Source organism: Notechis scutatus, chromosome 12, assembly GCF_049901735.1.
Source record: "Notechis scutatus isolate UNSWTSFEM ecotype Mainland chromosome 12, rNotScu1.2, whole genome shotgun sequence".
Taxonomy (NCBI): domain Eukaryota; kingdom Metazoa; phylum Chordata; class Lepidosauria; order Squamata; family Elapidae; genus Notechis; species Notechis scutatus.
The window spans coordinates 8,298,738-8,313,810 of NC_142020.1; the positions used below are offsets into that span (position 1 = coordinate 8,298,738).

Genomic DNA, 15,073 nt, shown 5'->3' on the forward strand with positions numbered 1-15,073 from the left:
ATATTGGAAAAATGAGGAAACACCGCAAAAAGAGATCATTAAGAAGATATTAGATTGTGCTGAAATGGACAGACTTACACTGCAAATCGAAGAAGAAAGAAGACACTGAATATTATCAAATGTGGAATTTATTTTACCAGTGGTTGGAAAAAGGGGGTGGAGGAGACTAAGAATGGAATCTATATTATTAAGCAAATTAAATATACCCAGACAACATGATGTTTATTAAGCACTAAGAAAGGTAATTAATAGAAAATTAATAAAATTTATTTTTTTAAAAATAGAACCTCTTATGGTGCAATCTATGTCTATCTTAGTGTGAATTGTTAGAGAGGCCACTTTGCTCGAATGTTCAGGAAAACCAAGAATTCCCTTCGAGATCTGCACACTCCTGACTGGTAGAGCCAAGTTTATTGCTTTGTCAAGTTTGTTTGGGAAAATAGACGCTAAAAAAAACCCCCAAAACCAATGCAAGCTATAAAAATTAGCAGTCCCTCCTTTGAATCCTCACCTTGAATGCCAGGGGTGTCACTCAGTGACTGGGCATGACACTGGAATTCATGTCAGTCGTGCCCTGATATAAACCAGACTTTCCACAGCATGAATGTGCGTTGGTGGGAAAACTCCATGTGTGATGCTCCCTTTTTCGGAAAGCTAAAATCTTCTCACTGGAACGAAAACTGTTGTTTGCATTTAATCCCTTCCTTTAAAAAAAAGAAAAGAACAAAACCAAAAAAAAACTTTCTCTGACAAGAGCTATGGTTCCAAGCTCACGGAGCCAGCTGTTCTGCATCTGCTTTTGGAGGCTGGAGAGTCCTGGGGTGAGGATAAAAAGTTGGGGTGATGATGGAAGAGAAATGCATGAAAAAGGAATGGGGGGGGGAGGCAGACTGAGAGCAGATGGCCTCCCTTAGAACATCTGTTGGATTTCTCCAAGGCAGGAACTCTCAATCTCCAAGATATTCAATTGCATGGGTTTCAATTCAGTTCAATCCCGAGCTACAAATATTTTCTCTTCGATTGGCACCTTTATATAAGCAAAGAGCAAACCCCACTGCCTTCTAGCACTGATGATGTTACACAGATAGTGGAATGTCTGCAAGAAAACACCCAAGCTCAGAGCACCAAGGGCCCCACAATCATCCTCCTCCTCCTTCTCAATTCCACTTCCTTTTAGCCCTGATGATGTTACCTAGTTTGGTAATGAAAAGTCTGCAAGAAAACCACCAAGCTCAGAGAGCATCAAGGACCCCTCAGTTTCCTCCTCCTCCTCCTTTCTCTCTTTTTCCCATTTCCCTTTCTCCTCCATTCTGCAAACCCCGTTGCCTTCTAGCACCGATGACGTTACATAGTTAGGTCACGAAATGTCTGCAAGAAAACAGCCAAGCTCAGAGAGCACCAAGGACCCCACAGCCGTTGCCTCCTCCTCCTCCTCCTCTTCCTTCTCCTCCTCCCCCTTCCTTTCTCTCTTTTCCCAATTCCCTTTCTCCTCCATTCTGCAAGCCCCATTCTCTTCTAGCACAGATGATGTTATGTTGTTAGATAATGAAACGTCTTCAAGAAAACAGCCGAGCTCAGACAGCACCAAGGACTTCCCAGCTCAACCCTGAGCTACAAATATTTGTTTCTATTTGTATTCTTGGTTCTGCTCCTTGACTGGGCTACCTTGCAGGGCTAACAGTTGGACTTCCTTCTCTGCAGCTCCAAGGGTCATAACATCCCCACCTCTAGCCCATCAAGCAACTGTTTTCCATTCCAGTCATTTATAGGCAGGACCGCCTTAATTTCTCCCTGCTGTCTCTTCAGGTCCTCTGGAGTTGAAACAAGCCAGACAGAAGCTGACATGCTTAACAGCAAAACCTATCTTGCAAAAACTTCATCCGTGGAGGCTTTCAAGAAGAGACTGGACTGCCATCTGACGGAAATGGTGTAGGGTCTCCTGCTTGGGCAGGGGGTTGGACTAGATGACCTACAAGGTGCCTTCCAACTCTGTTAATCTGTTAAAAGAGAGGAGAGAGAGACAAGGGAGGGAGGGAGGGAGATGAAATTAATGTACATCATGGCTCTTGGCATCAGGCATTTGGGCCACGTGGAAAATATGATCCTCGGGTCAGCGGAAAGAAAAACATCAATCACCCAATACGGCATTGAAGGCATCTCTGTGGTTCCAAGCCTGCTGTTTAAACCTCCTTGAATGAACTGTCCTTCATCCCATGCTATGCAAATAAACACCAGGGTCAGAGGTCAGCAGCAAGAATACAAACTCAGCACCCCGGGAGATGATATTTCTGCGTGGAAAAAGCAACTTTGCACCACTCCTAGCGGGAACTAAGAATGATGCAAGGGCAACTTTTCTGAACTTGGCACTCGCCTGATCTTAGCTAGGCAGTCAAATAGGAATGTTGGATTCTTACTTCCTCTGTTGACCAACCGGTCAGAGAAAAATTGGGCCGCCTGACTAATTCTAATTCCCCCCACCACCACCCTATACAGGTAGTCCTCAACTTAGCACAGTTCATTTACTAACCATTCAGTTACAATGGCCTGGGGGGGAAAAGTGACTTGTGACTGTTTTTAACACTTACGGCCCTTGAATCCTCCCCATGATCAAATGGTCAACATTCAGGTGCGTGGCCACTGGTTCATGTTTTTTGACCGCTGCTGTGTCCCAAGGTCCCCTTTTGCAACCCCCTGACGAGCAAAATCAATGGGAAGCCACATTCATTTAACGGCCGTTTTGCTAATTTCACAACTGCTGTGATTTAGAATAGAAATAGAACAGAACAGAATAGAAGATGGAATAGAAGATAAAATAGACTAGAATAGAAATAGAATAGAAATAGAAATAAGAAATAGAAATAGAATAGAACAGAACAGAATAGAAGATGGAATAGAAGATAAAATAGACTAGAATAGGAATAGAATAGAATAGGAATATAAATATAAATAGAATACAATAGGAATAGGAATAGAATAGAATAGAAGATGGGAATAGAAGATAGAAATAAGAAACAGAAATAGAAATTGAAATAGAAATAGAATAGAATAGAAGATGGGAATAGAAGATAGAATAGAACAGAAATAGAATTGAAATAGAAATAAGAAATAGAAATAGAATAGAACAGAATAGAATAGAAGATGGAATAGAAATAGAATAGAATTGAATAGAATATAAATAGAAATAGAATAGAATAGAAGATGGGAATAGAAGATAAAATAGAATAGAAATAGAATTGAAACAGAAATAAATAGAAATAGAACAGGAGCTGGAAGGGACCTTAGAGGTCTTCTAGTCCACCCCCTTGCTCAAGCAGGAGAACCTATACCATTTCAGATAAGTCTCTTCTTAAAAACCTCCATTGATGAAGCACCCACAACTTCTGGAGGCAACTTCTGTTCCACTGGTTAATTGTCTTCACTGTTAGGAAGTTTCTCCTTAATTCCAGGTTGCTTCTATCCTTGATTAGTTTCCATCCCTTGTTTCTTGTCCTGCCCTCAGGTGCTTTGGAGAATAAATGGACCCCCTTCTTCTTTGTGACAGCCCCTGAGATATTGGAACACTGCTATCATGTTTCCCCTAATTCTTCTTTTCTTTAGACTATAGGTTTTCCTGCTTGAGCAGGGGCTAGACTAGAAGACCTCCAAGGTCCCTTCCAGCTCTATGTTGATTGATTGATTAGTCCGTGCAATGCGTCACCTCCAGAAGTTGCGAGCTCTCCATCACTGGAGGTTTTTAAGAAGAGACCGGACAGCCACTTGTCTGGAATGGCATAGGGTCTCCTGCTTGGGCAGTGGGTTGGACTAGGTGACCTCGGAGGTCCCTTCCAGCTCGATTCTGGCTCTATTCCGATGCCACCACCAATGAGCGTGCAATCCTGCACTGCATCCAGCGCCGAGCGCGCACCTTCCCGCCAGCTCAGCCGACCTGCGAGCTTCCCTCCTGGGAAAAGCCAAGCGGGGAACGGAACCTCCCCGTCTCGCTCGTTTCCACCCGGAGCGTCCGAGCGGCGCGCGGCTCCCCCGAGGGCGAGCCACGTGGCTGCCGAGGAAGTGCCTTTTTCCGGAGGTGAAGGGCGTCTGGGGAAAGAAGCGCTGGGAAGGGTCCGGGGGCGGAGGGAGAGACTTGAATTGGATTTGCATTTAAAAAGGGGGGCGGGGAGAGAGAGAGAGTGAGAAAGAAAGAAAGAGGGAGGGAGGGAGAGAGAAAAGAGGGAGGGAGAGAGAAAGAAAAAAAGAGGGAGGGAGGGAGAGAGAAAAGAGGGAGGGAGGGAGAAAGAAAAAAGAGGGAGGGAGGGAGAGAGAAAAGAGGGAGGGAGAGAGAAAGAAAAAAAGAGGGAGGGAGGGAGAGAGAAAGAGGGAGGGAGGGAGAAAGAAAAAAAGAGGAGGGAGGGAGGGAGGGAGGGAGGGAGAGAGAGAAAGAAAAGAGGGAGGGAGAGAGAAAGAAAAAAAGGGAGGGAGGGAGGGAGAGAAAGAAAAGAGGGAGGGAGAGAGAAAGAGAAAGAAAGAAAGAAAAGGGAGGGAGGGAGAAAGGGAAAGAAAGAAAGAAAGAAAAAGGGAGGGAGAAAGAAAAAAGAGGGAGGGAGGGAGGGAGGAGAGAAAGAAAAGGGAGGGAGAGAGAAAGAGAAAGAAAGAAAAGGGAGGGAGGGAGAAAGGGAAAGAAAGAAAGAAAGAAAAAGGGAGGGAGGAGAGAGAAAAAGAGGGAGGGAGGGAGAAAGAAAAAGGGAGGGAGGGAGGGAGAGAAAGAGAAAGAGGGAGGGAGAGAGAAAGAAAAGAGGGAGGGAGGGAGGGAGAGAAAGAAAGAAAAGAGGGAGGGAGGAGAGAGAGAAAGAAAAAGGGAGGGAGGGAGAAAGGGAAAGAAAGAAAGAAAGAAAGAAAAAAGGGAGGGAGGGAGAGAAAGAAAAGAGGGGGAAGGGAGAGAGGAAGGAAGGAAGGAAGGAAGGAAGGAAGAAAGAAAGAAAGAAAGAAAGAAAGAAAGAAAGAAAGAAAGAAAGAAAGAAAGAAAGAAAGAAAGAAAGAAAGAAAGAAAGAAAGAAAGAAACCAAGCCGGCTTCTGAGTGCAAATCTGCAGTAGCTCTGTCCCTTGGTGTGGTTGGAAATCTATTTCTTGTCCCCAGCTGGGACGTGCACTCTGCCCATGCCCTGGAGCAACTTTCTCTCTCTGCCTTACAGGTAGTCCTTGACTTACAATAGTTCATTTAGTTCAAAAAAGCAACTTATGCCCATTTGAAAATTGAAAAAAAGTGACTTAGGACCATTTTTCACACTTAGAACGGTTGTAGCGTCCCTGAGGTCACGTGATCAAAACCCCGGACCCTTGCCAACTGGTTCATATTTGTGACGGTTGCGGGGTCCTGGGTCAGGGGACCAACTTTTGTGACCTTCCAGCAAGCAAAGTCAAAGAAGCCAGATTCACTTCACAACTACAGTGCTTCACTGAACAGCTGGGACAGGAAAGGTCCTTAAAATGGGGCAAAATTCACTGAGCAAATGTCTCGCTTAATGACAGAAATGTTGGGCCCAATTGTGGTTGTAAGTCGAGAACCACCTGTATTTTATTTCCAGACCATCCATCTTGCAATTGTGCTGAGTTGCTGAGCAGAGATCTGCATGCATTCTTGCAATTAAATGGGGGAACGATATTGTTCTCTTCATAGAAAAAAACCCCTGCAATTGTTCTCCTTCTTTTGGGCAAGCCCCCCCCAAAGTAGGACTGGCTGGGAGAGGTTTTAAGGAATGGCTCAGGGCAGTTGTGGGAATTCATTTTTTTTTTACTACCGGTTCTGTGGGGCAGTGATCCCCAACCTTTTTATGCCGCGGCCCGGCACCGGCATCAGCTGAGCGCCGCGCCCGTGTATCGCATCAACTGGGCGCGCCATCTTTTGACGAAAAGTGCTTCCGGTGACTTCACCGAAGCACTTTTTCATCAAAAAGATGGCGGCGCCATGCCCGTGAGCTTTTTCGGCAGAAATGGCTTTCTACCCGGAAAAGCTCACCATAGAGCGATGCCGCCATCTTTTTGATGAAACGCGTGCTTCCGGTGAGCTTTCTACCCGAAAAGCTCACCGGAAGCACTTTTTATCAAAAAGATGGCGGCGCCCAGCAACCAGCGGCCCGGTAAGACTTGTTCCGTGGACTGCACGTCCGCGGACCGGCGGTTGGGGACCCCTGCTGTGGGGTGCAGTTTGGTGGGCGTGATATGGTGGGTGTGGCTTGGTGGGCGTGGCAGGGGAAGGATCCTGCAAAATCCCCATTCCCTCCTCACCCCACTAACCTGCTTTCCAGCTCCGTTCTCCTGGGCAGGGCAACCAAAGAAGACCCAGCCGATCAGCTGGGACTCAGGAGGCAAAGAATAGAGCGGGATGGCAGGGCCAGTCAGAGGTGGGATTTGCCGGTTCTCCAAACTATTCAAAATTTCCGCTACTGGTTTGCCACAACTGGTCAGAACCAGCTGAATACTCTGGTTCAGGGCTGTTTATTGTAGTAGTTTATACTGTGGCAGGATGAACAACGCAGCAAAGGTTTTGTTTTCATGTCTTCCAAAGTCTTAACAATCTGCATTTTGCGGGGTGGGTTTCTGATTAAATATTCTTAATTTGCAAAAGAAAACGTGTTTGGTGCAGTGGCTAAGCAAAATCTCTGTGTCTGTAAATTGGTACGGAATTTAACTAAGATTTGAGAAGACATATTAATCCAACCCCATATGGAAAAGAGGGAAAAGAAGGTTTTTAGGACAACTAAAATGGCAATCTTAACATCTACTGAACTAGTGCTAAACCCGATTGAGTTCAATAGAATTAATTTACAGAAAAGATGGATCCAGAAGATGTTGAACAGGTGGCTGCTGAGTTACAAGGCAAGAAAATAGACGGCTGGGATGTTTTGCAAATTGCAGCCGGCACTGGCTTGACAGCTTATGTCGTGTGGGCAGGAATTCTTATGCCTGGTTTCCGCAAGGTGCCCTTAAAACTACAGGTAAAACCCAGTAACCGAATAAGGCTTTTAAAGGGGAGAATGGCACTGAGTTGTGCAGGCCAGGGAGAAAATGGGGATGGAGAGTGGGGGCAGTTTGTTTTCTCCTCCATCCTTGACTTTTACATGTTGAGCCCTGGAGAGGATTTTTGAAGTCAAAACTTTTAAGATACGGCAGGAAAGTCTATGGATAATTATCCCTTTGCTGGGGATAATACGAGGAGAATACAACAAAGAGAGATAAATATATTATTTTACATATAACGACTGCAGCCAGAATTGTGTATGCACAAAACTGAAAACATGATAATATCCCCTCCGAGGGGATAGTGATAAAAAAGATCTTCTTAGACTGCACGGAGATGGACAGGCTCCCACTAGAATTAAAAGTTAGAGGTGAATCGGAATATTATTTGGTCTGGGATGCATGGTACAATTGGCTAGATAATAAAAGCAAAGATTAACAATGTTATTATTATGCATATATGAGTACTTGCGATGTTGTAGCATTTTAAAGAGTGTACATGTGTTATAAACTGTTGAAAAATGTTCAATAAAAATAGTGCAAAAAAGGGGGGGGGGGAAGTCTATGGAGATTCTTAATCATCCAGGTCATGGTTTTCCCAAAGGTGCATGTTTTTTTTTCTGGAGGCAACTGGACTTTCTTGGTTTTTCTTTGAAGACGTTTCGCTTTTCATCCAAGGAGCTCCTTCAGCTCTGACAGGATAGTGGGGAATGCAAGGTTTTATATTCCTTGCAGACAGCTGGTCATTTGCATTCTTACAGAGAGCCGTTGAGGCCACTTGGAGGTTTGTCTGTGTCCTCAGGGTCACCTGAATGGTGCAAATGGGTGTGGAGCCTACTTGAAATTCATTTTTCTTTTTGAAGACGTTTCGCTTTTCATCTAAGAAGCTCCTTCAGCTCTGACTGATGCTGGGGAATGGAAGGTTTTATATTCCTTGCAGACTGTTGGTCATTTGCATTCTTTTAGAGAGTCAGTGAGACCACTTGGAGGTTTATCTGTGTCCTCAGGTCACCTGAGTGGTGCAAATGGGTGTGGAGCCTTCTTGGGACTGTTGAAAGGACTGTGTTGTGGAGCTGTGCTTTCTGCAGGATGTTTTTGTGCCCTGTGTCCCTTCACTGTTGAACGCAGGCTGTCGGGGATGGTTCTGCAAATGGTTCTGTGTAAATCATCTTCAAAGAAAAACTAAAAAAAAAAAAAATCCAGTTGCCTGTTGAAAAAGCACCTCTGGGACAACCCATGGCCTGGATGATGGAGAATCTCTGAATTCATTTACTCCCGGGTAGAATACCAATTTCTCTCTTCTTCCTTCAGGTCCCCTACATCCCAGCAAGTGCTAAACAAATGGAGAACGTGATGCAGTTACTCAAAGGACGTTCTGGGAAGATCGTAGATCTGGGCTCCGGGGATGGTAGAATTGTAAGAAAATCTCGTGGCTTTGCTGTGTTCTCCTGCGAGCATTAAAATGGGACACGGGGAAGTCCTTTTTTTGGGGGGGGGTCATAAATAAAAGATATTTTGCTGCTCACGGGGGAACTTGTGAAGTCCTTCGGCCAGCCACTGGATTTCATACGGAGAGGAGCAGAGCGTTGTAAGGGTGGTGATGACGCAAACAGAGCTCACCCACGACACCCCGTGTTCAACAGTGAAGGGACTTAACAACAGTTCATTTAGTGACCCTTCAAAGTTATAGCAGCTTTGAAAAGAGTCAGTTATGGCCGTTTTTCACATTTACAACCAGGGATGGGATTCAAAAATCCCAGCAACTGGTTCGTTGCCCAGTTGCTGGGTGGGTGTAGCCTACCGGTATTTTCCCCTTGGGTACAGAGGCCTCCCCCCGGGCCTTTGGGAGGGCAAAAACAGCCTCCCCGGGCCTCTGGAGGCCCTCCGGAAGCCGGAAACAGGCCCATTTGTGGACTTTCGGTACTTCCAGAAGGTCCACTTTTCCCCCTCCCAGACCCTGCACTTACCTGCATCGAAAATGGGCCACGTTGAGACTCCGGGGAGGGGTGAGTGGGGCCAGCCAATTGATTCAAATACCGGTTTGGTGAACCAGATGCAAATTTAACAGCCAGTTCACTCAAACCGGTCTGAACCAGCTGAATCCCACCCATTGATGACCATTGCCGTATCCCCTTGGTCACCTGATCAAAATTTGGACACTTGGTAACTGACTCACGTTTATGACAGTTGCAGCGTCCCAGGGGGGATGTCACATGATCCCCTTTTGCGACCGCCTTGATGGCCAAAGTCAATAGGGAAGCCAGATTCACTTAACGACTGTTACTAACTTAGCCCCCTTGGTGATTCACTTAAGACCTGTGGCAAGAAAGATCATAAAACGGGGCAAAACTGACCTCTAACCACCGTCTCACTTAGTGACACAGATTGTGGGCTCAATTGTGGTCATAAGTCAAGGACTAACTGTATTATGAGCTTGAGGGAGTGAGGGGTGGTTTTTTTGGGGGGGAGGTTTCTCTTGACAGGATTTTTGAGAGAGGGGGTTCTTTTTTCTTTTTTTAATTTTAAGCATTAAAATTTTTAAGCATTTTATTTTGATTTCTGCCTGAAAACGACAGGAAACCATGAGGCTGAAATTTTGGGAGTGTGAACAAAAGGTGATACAGGGCCTAAAACAAAAAATGTGGATAAAGTTGGCTCACCTCTAACTTAACCAGGATATCTGGAGTCTGACCTGTTTTTTTCTATTTTCCTCATGACCTCTGATTTCTGGAAAAATCTCCCTTTGTTGATGATATTATACTGTACATTGTTGCTGTTATTAGTTGATAGTTTGATTTGTATATCTTAATATTTTTAGTTTTGTATCTTTTTTTCTTTTGTTAAACTGAAAGAAAAGTGCCTTTTATTAGGTAATAATATTGAAGAGAGTTGGAAGTAACATTTTTTTATTCATTTCCTTACTTAAAATGTGATTTTGTGCCATTTTAAAAACTTTTCTATCGATCCTCGCCTTTTTGGTTGCAATTTTGTATTTTAAACTTTAATTTAAAAAAAAAAACTTATTTTGCTTGCCTTAACATAGTTGCAGTCTGGGGAAGTTTAGTTTGCCCTGTTGCTCGTTATCCTCCTTCATATTTTATTTTATTGTATATTTATATTTAATATTTTATTTTATTTTGCCACAGAAATGGCATGGCTTGAGAGCTGTGTGCAGTATTTCAGTTATATTGTTTTTTTTTTCCTTCTTCTGTGGGTTGGTTCTGTTGCTGTGTCAAGAGTTATGTAACCTTTGGTGCTCTTTTGAGATCCTAAAATACTCCCGAACTCTGTTAAAAATGGAAAGATGAAACCATTCAAAATTTGGAGGTTCACTTCTGGATATTTCCAATTAAATTAACTAGGAGATGGAGCTGTCTCTCTCTTTCCCCGAATCCTAAGAGAGCTGCACTCAATCAGAATAAAACCAGATTAAGATGGTTTGTTTGATCTCCTGGAAAGCAGCTCCTTGTGCTTCTGATGGATACAAATCCAGGAAATAAACAAACTTGGTTTATTTATATTTGCAGGTCCTGGAAGCTTACAAACAAGGCTTCAGGCCAGCTGTTGGCTATGAACTCAATCCATGGCTGTTGCGACTTTCCAGCTATCGTGCGTGGAAAGCTGGGTGTTACGGAAAAGTTTCTTACTACAAGGAAGACCTTTGGAAGGTGAGGAAAAAAGGGAAAGATATTGGAATTCTGAGCATAATCCCAAAAGTGTTTTTTTGTTTCAAGAGGCAGCTGGGCTTTCTGGTTTTTCTTTGAAGACGTTTTGCTTCTCATCCAAGAAGCTTCTTCAGCTCTGACAGGATAGTGGGGAAGGGAAGGATTTATATTCCTTGCTGACAGCTGGTCATTTGCATCCTTTTTAGATAGTCGTTGAGGCCACTTGGAGGTTTATCTGTGTCCTCAGGGTCACCTGAATCATGCAAATTGTTCCTGCAGTCTGCAATATTTTTTCTCTAAAAATCCATTCCTATTCCCACGCCATTCAAAGGGTGTTCATCCCAAATTGCATAGCTAAAAGTCTGTAGAGATTCTCAGTCCTCCAGGTCATGGATGTCCCAAAGGTGCTTTTTTCAAGAGGCAACTGGACTTTCTTGTTTTTTCTTTCATTTCACTTCTCATCCAAGAAGCTTCATCAGCTCCGACTGGATGGCGGGTTGCATTCACACACAGTCTAAAAGGATGCAAATGACCCGTTGTCTGCAAGGGGTATAAATCCTTCCATTCCCCCACCATACACTCAGAGCTGAAGAAGCTTTTTGAGTGAGAAGCGAAACTTCTTCAATGCAAGTGACACAAGCCTTGTGTCCCCATGGGCCATGTGGGTGGTGAAGCCTTGTGTTCCCGCACAGCCTGGATTAATTGCTTTGCAGGTGACATTTCTCTGCAGACCACCAAAATTGTCTCGCGGACCACCAGTGGTCTCCGGGCCGGCCCAATGGTCGGCGACCACTGCTATAAAGTATATCCTGGTCAATCTTTGCAGCAACTAAACCAGCCCTTGTGCTACGTTGTGGTTTATTTGGCTTCTGCTTCTTGCACTTGGCTGGGTTCAAACTCCTGAAGTTCTCCTTTGCAGATCGAAATCTCTTGGTTTCTACAACCCTCTGAGTCAAAGCCAAGCCGATATTATTTATGGCTTGTGAATGAAATGGGAAGACCCACCCAGTGAGTTGGACCAAGAAAGATTTTTTCATTTTTGCTCCAGAACTTTTTAATAGAAGCTGCCTTAAACATTGCACAGAAAGTAAAACTTTCCCCCCACCCCCTAATTTATGTTTTGTCTTTTTAAGGTGAACTTATCAGATTGTCGGAATGTAACTGTGTTCCTGGCACCTAGTGTGGTATGTATCACATTTTCTCCAGGGGAGGGTTTTTCCCCCCCTCCAAAATACAGTATATATCCATGCAGATGGTAGTAGTGGGAGTGAAGTGTTTGTGGCAACCGTAAATATTATTACTGTCACTGATCAGTTTGAAAGCAAATTTTGAAACAAACTAGGAGAAACACAGTAAAACTTAATTATTACAAAATTGATGTAGTGAAGTATAAGAAGAAGTAGGGGTGACATGATAGCAGTATTGCAGTATTTGAGGGGCTGCTGCGGAGAAGAAGGGGGACCATTTATTTTCCAAAGCACCTGAAAGCAGGACAAGAAAAAATGGATGGAAACTAATCCAAGAAACCTTGAATTAAGGAGAAACTTCCTAACAGGACAATTAACCAGTGGAACAGCTGTTGTGGGTGTTTAATCGCTGGAGGTTTTTAAGAAGAGATTGGACAGCCACTTGTCTAAAATGGTATAGGTTCTCCTGCTTGAGCAAGGGGCTGGACTAGAAGACCTCCAAGGTCCCTTCCAGCTCATTCTATTCTGAATAAGTATGGCGTGTAACAATATAGAACTTCGCCACTTTCAGTGGGAGAAAATCACATGGATTAGACAGTAGTCACTGCAAATGAAATGGATCCAGACCGCTTGGATATCTGACTAGGTGGGGAGTTATTATTTTTGTCTTAGAGTTATGTGAATTTTGATCACATGATTATGTGGACGCCACAATACAGGTAGTCCTTGACTTACAACCGTTCAAAGTTACAATGGCACTGGGGAAAAAAAGTGACTTGTGAACATTTTTCACACTTTACGGCCGTTGTAGCATTCCCCGTGGTCACGCCATCAAAATTCAGACGCTTGGCAACTGACTCATATTTATGATGGTTGCAGGGTCCCGGGTTCAAATGACCATCTTTCTGAGACTTCCTGACCAGCAGAGTCAAGGGGGAAGCCAGGTTCACTTAACAAGCGTGTTCCTAACGGAACAAACGCCGTGATTAACAACTGTAGCAAGAAATGTCGTAAAATGAGGCAAAGCTCACTTAACAGCGGTCTCCCTTAGCAACACAATTGCAGTTGTAAGTGGACAACCGCCTGTGGTCTGAAGCGCGAGTCGTGCGAGTCGCTTTGTTTCAGTGCCGTTGCAAAGTTTGAACGGTCACTAAACGGAATGGCCATAAGTGGAGGACTACCCGTAATAAGACCAATTCCTCTTTGAAAATCAGTAGGGTATTTTCACTGTTGCTCTTTCAAGGAAGAAAAAGGCTGGCCTTTTAAAAAAAACAAAAAAAAAACCACATACACACATAAATAAAATAAAGTTAAGTTCTTCTTTGAAAGGAGGAGAGACATCTGGATCTGCCAAGCGATGGCAGATTGGGGATAGTTATAAATAAACAAAAAATAAATGTCTAAACTTTTAACCAGAGCATCCGTGAACTCTCGTGAGGTTTAGCCTTTAGCCCTTGTAAAAGACGGATATGTTTGGTTTAATTTAGTCGAGGCACTAGGGCACTTGGGGTGTGAATGGCAGACTCTTCCTGTGCGCTTCCTGAAGTCTCCAAAGCCTGTGTCTTCTGTGTCCTGCTTTGTAGCCATCCAGCGGTCTCTTCCGATTTAGCTCAGCGTGTTGTATGAAGTCATCCCGGTGAATTTCTAAGTCATGCATTCTAGCATAGGGATAGACGTGGAGCCAAGCATTATGGCTATCCAACAGAACACGGGTAAGGCAAGCCGTGGTTTAGCACAGCAGATCATCATCATCTTTTAATGACCCCATCATCCCTTGCTGGGTGGAGTCTGGGCAGCTGAATGGAGCTGAGTGTTTACTGACCGGATGCCTTTCCTGTCGCCAACGCGGAGTTCATATCTCAGCAGATATTTTTCTCCTTGAGCCCAGAGAGAGAAATACCTGCCTCTACCGGAGAATCGAATTCACAGCGTCCTGATTGTGAGGTGAGAGCTCCACCTCTTGGCCACCTCAGCACTCGGTTTAGCACAGCATATGAGTTTGTTTATTTATGTACAGGATTGATGTGGTGTCTTGTTAGCTCGCCACAAGCCACAAAAGTGAAGGTGAAAAGCCAAAGCCACAAAGTTTAAAAGCAAACACTGACCAACCGATCTCTCAGTTCAAGCCCCATCCTAGCCCAATTCTTGGGAGGGTGGGGGGAGGACCAGGTCTTTATAGCCTATCAGAAGGCTAAAAGAGTAGGGATCTCTTAAGATCTCAGGTGGAAGGCATAACCTTTGAGTCCAGTGAAACAACAAGGGAATATTGGTAGCAACTGAAGAATGATTCCATATGAACATGTCCCCCCGTTGGATTAGATCCATCTTGTCCAGCAGTCTTCTCACAGAAGGAAACTTGTCTCCCAGCATATGGTCTTCAGGGGCAGTTCTGCTGCCCTACAGGCCAAGACCCAGTGATTCCATGAATCCATAAAACAAGCCAGCCCTTCCTTGAAGCCGGTCAAGTTGGTAGCCATGACTACATCTCCATTTCAAAGGTGATGCCATCTCCTTGAACTTCAGGCCACAAAAACACACAGCTGGTCTACCTTTCGGGTCCTCGGTGCTCTCTGAGCTTGGTGGCTTTCTTGCAGATGTTTCATGACTCAATTAGGTAGCATCCTTGGCACTGATGATGTGACCTAGTTGGGTCATGAAACATCTGCAAGACCACAGCCCAGCTCAAGAGAGCACCGAGGACCCCAGAGCTCAATACTCTTCTTGTGTTGGTCTGTCTTTATTCCGTATTGAGTAATAGATCCTTCAGAAGGACACCTCTACTCTTCTTCTCCTTCCTAGTTGATGCTTCTGGAGAAAAAGCTACTGATGGAACTTCCAGAAGAAGCTCGGGTGGTCGCTGGGCGGTTTCCTCTCCCCAACTGGACCCACACTGACACAGCTGGGGAAGGTGTCAACCAAGCCTGGGCATACGACGTCCAGGTGGTCCGGCAACTGAAGAAGGATGAGTCACAAGGGAGCCCAGTGTGAGAACATGCCAATGTTCATCTTGGACATGACAATTTCTCAGCGACAACAACAAAAAACTCCCATCTTTGCTGAGGTGTCCCTTTCCCCATTGGGATGGGGTGTCTCCATTTCTCCATGTCTCCATCTGGTGGTGCAGTAGTTAGAGTGCAGCTACTTCTGCTGCCTGGCAGCTGCCTGCAGTTTGGCAGTTCGAATCTCACTGGCTCAGGGTTGACTCAGCCTTCCATCCTTCCGAGGTG

General features: G+C 44.6%; 2 protein-coding genes across 6 annotated transcripts in view; one reads left to right on the forward strand and one right to left on the reverse strand.

Annotated features, from left to right (window-relative positions):
- Window positions 1–6,321, reverse strand: part of JMJD8 (jumonji domain containing 8) — a 209,175-nt gene extending 202,854 nt beyond the window's left edge. The window contains exon 1 of the mRNA XM_087973216.1: window positions 6,272–6,321. The gene's annotated coding sequence lies outside the window, so the exon portion shown is untranslated. The remainder of the gene's footprint in view (window positions 1–6,271) is intronic.
- The window catches only part of ANTKMT (adenine nucleotide translocase lysine methyltransferase), a 144,937-nt gene continuing 133,838 nt past the window's right edge, over window positions 3,975–15,073 (forward strand). The window contains exons 1-6 of one of the 5 annotated variants that reach the window (XR_015750870.1): window positions 3,975–4,066; window positions 6,806–6,972; window positions 8,306–8,410; window positions 10,522–10,662; window positions 11,793–11,843; window positions 14,646–15,043. Coding sequence is in view for 3 of the 5 variants with exons in the window: in XM_087973209.1 (XP_087829335.1) it covers window positions 6,811–6,972; window positions 8,306–8,410; window positions 10,522–10,662; window positions 11,793–11,843; window positions 14,646–14,834 (648 nt within the window). In the remaining 2 variants the exon portion in view is untranslated. The other 4 variants (XR_015750869.1, XM_087973209.1, XM_026680766.2 and 1 more) reach the window with 4 other exon arrangements.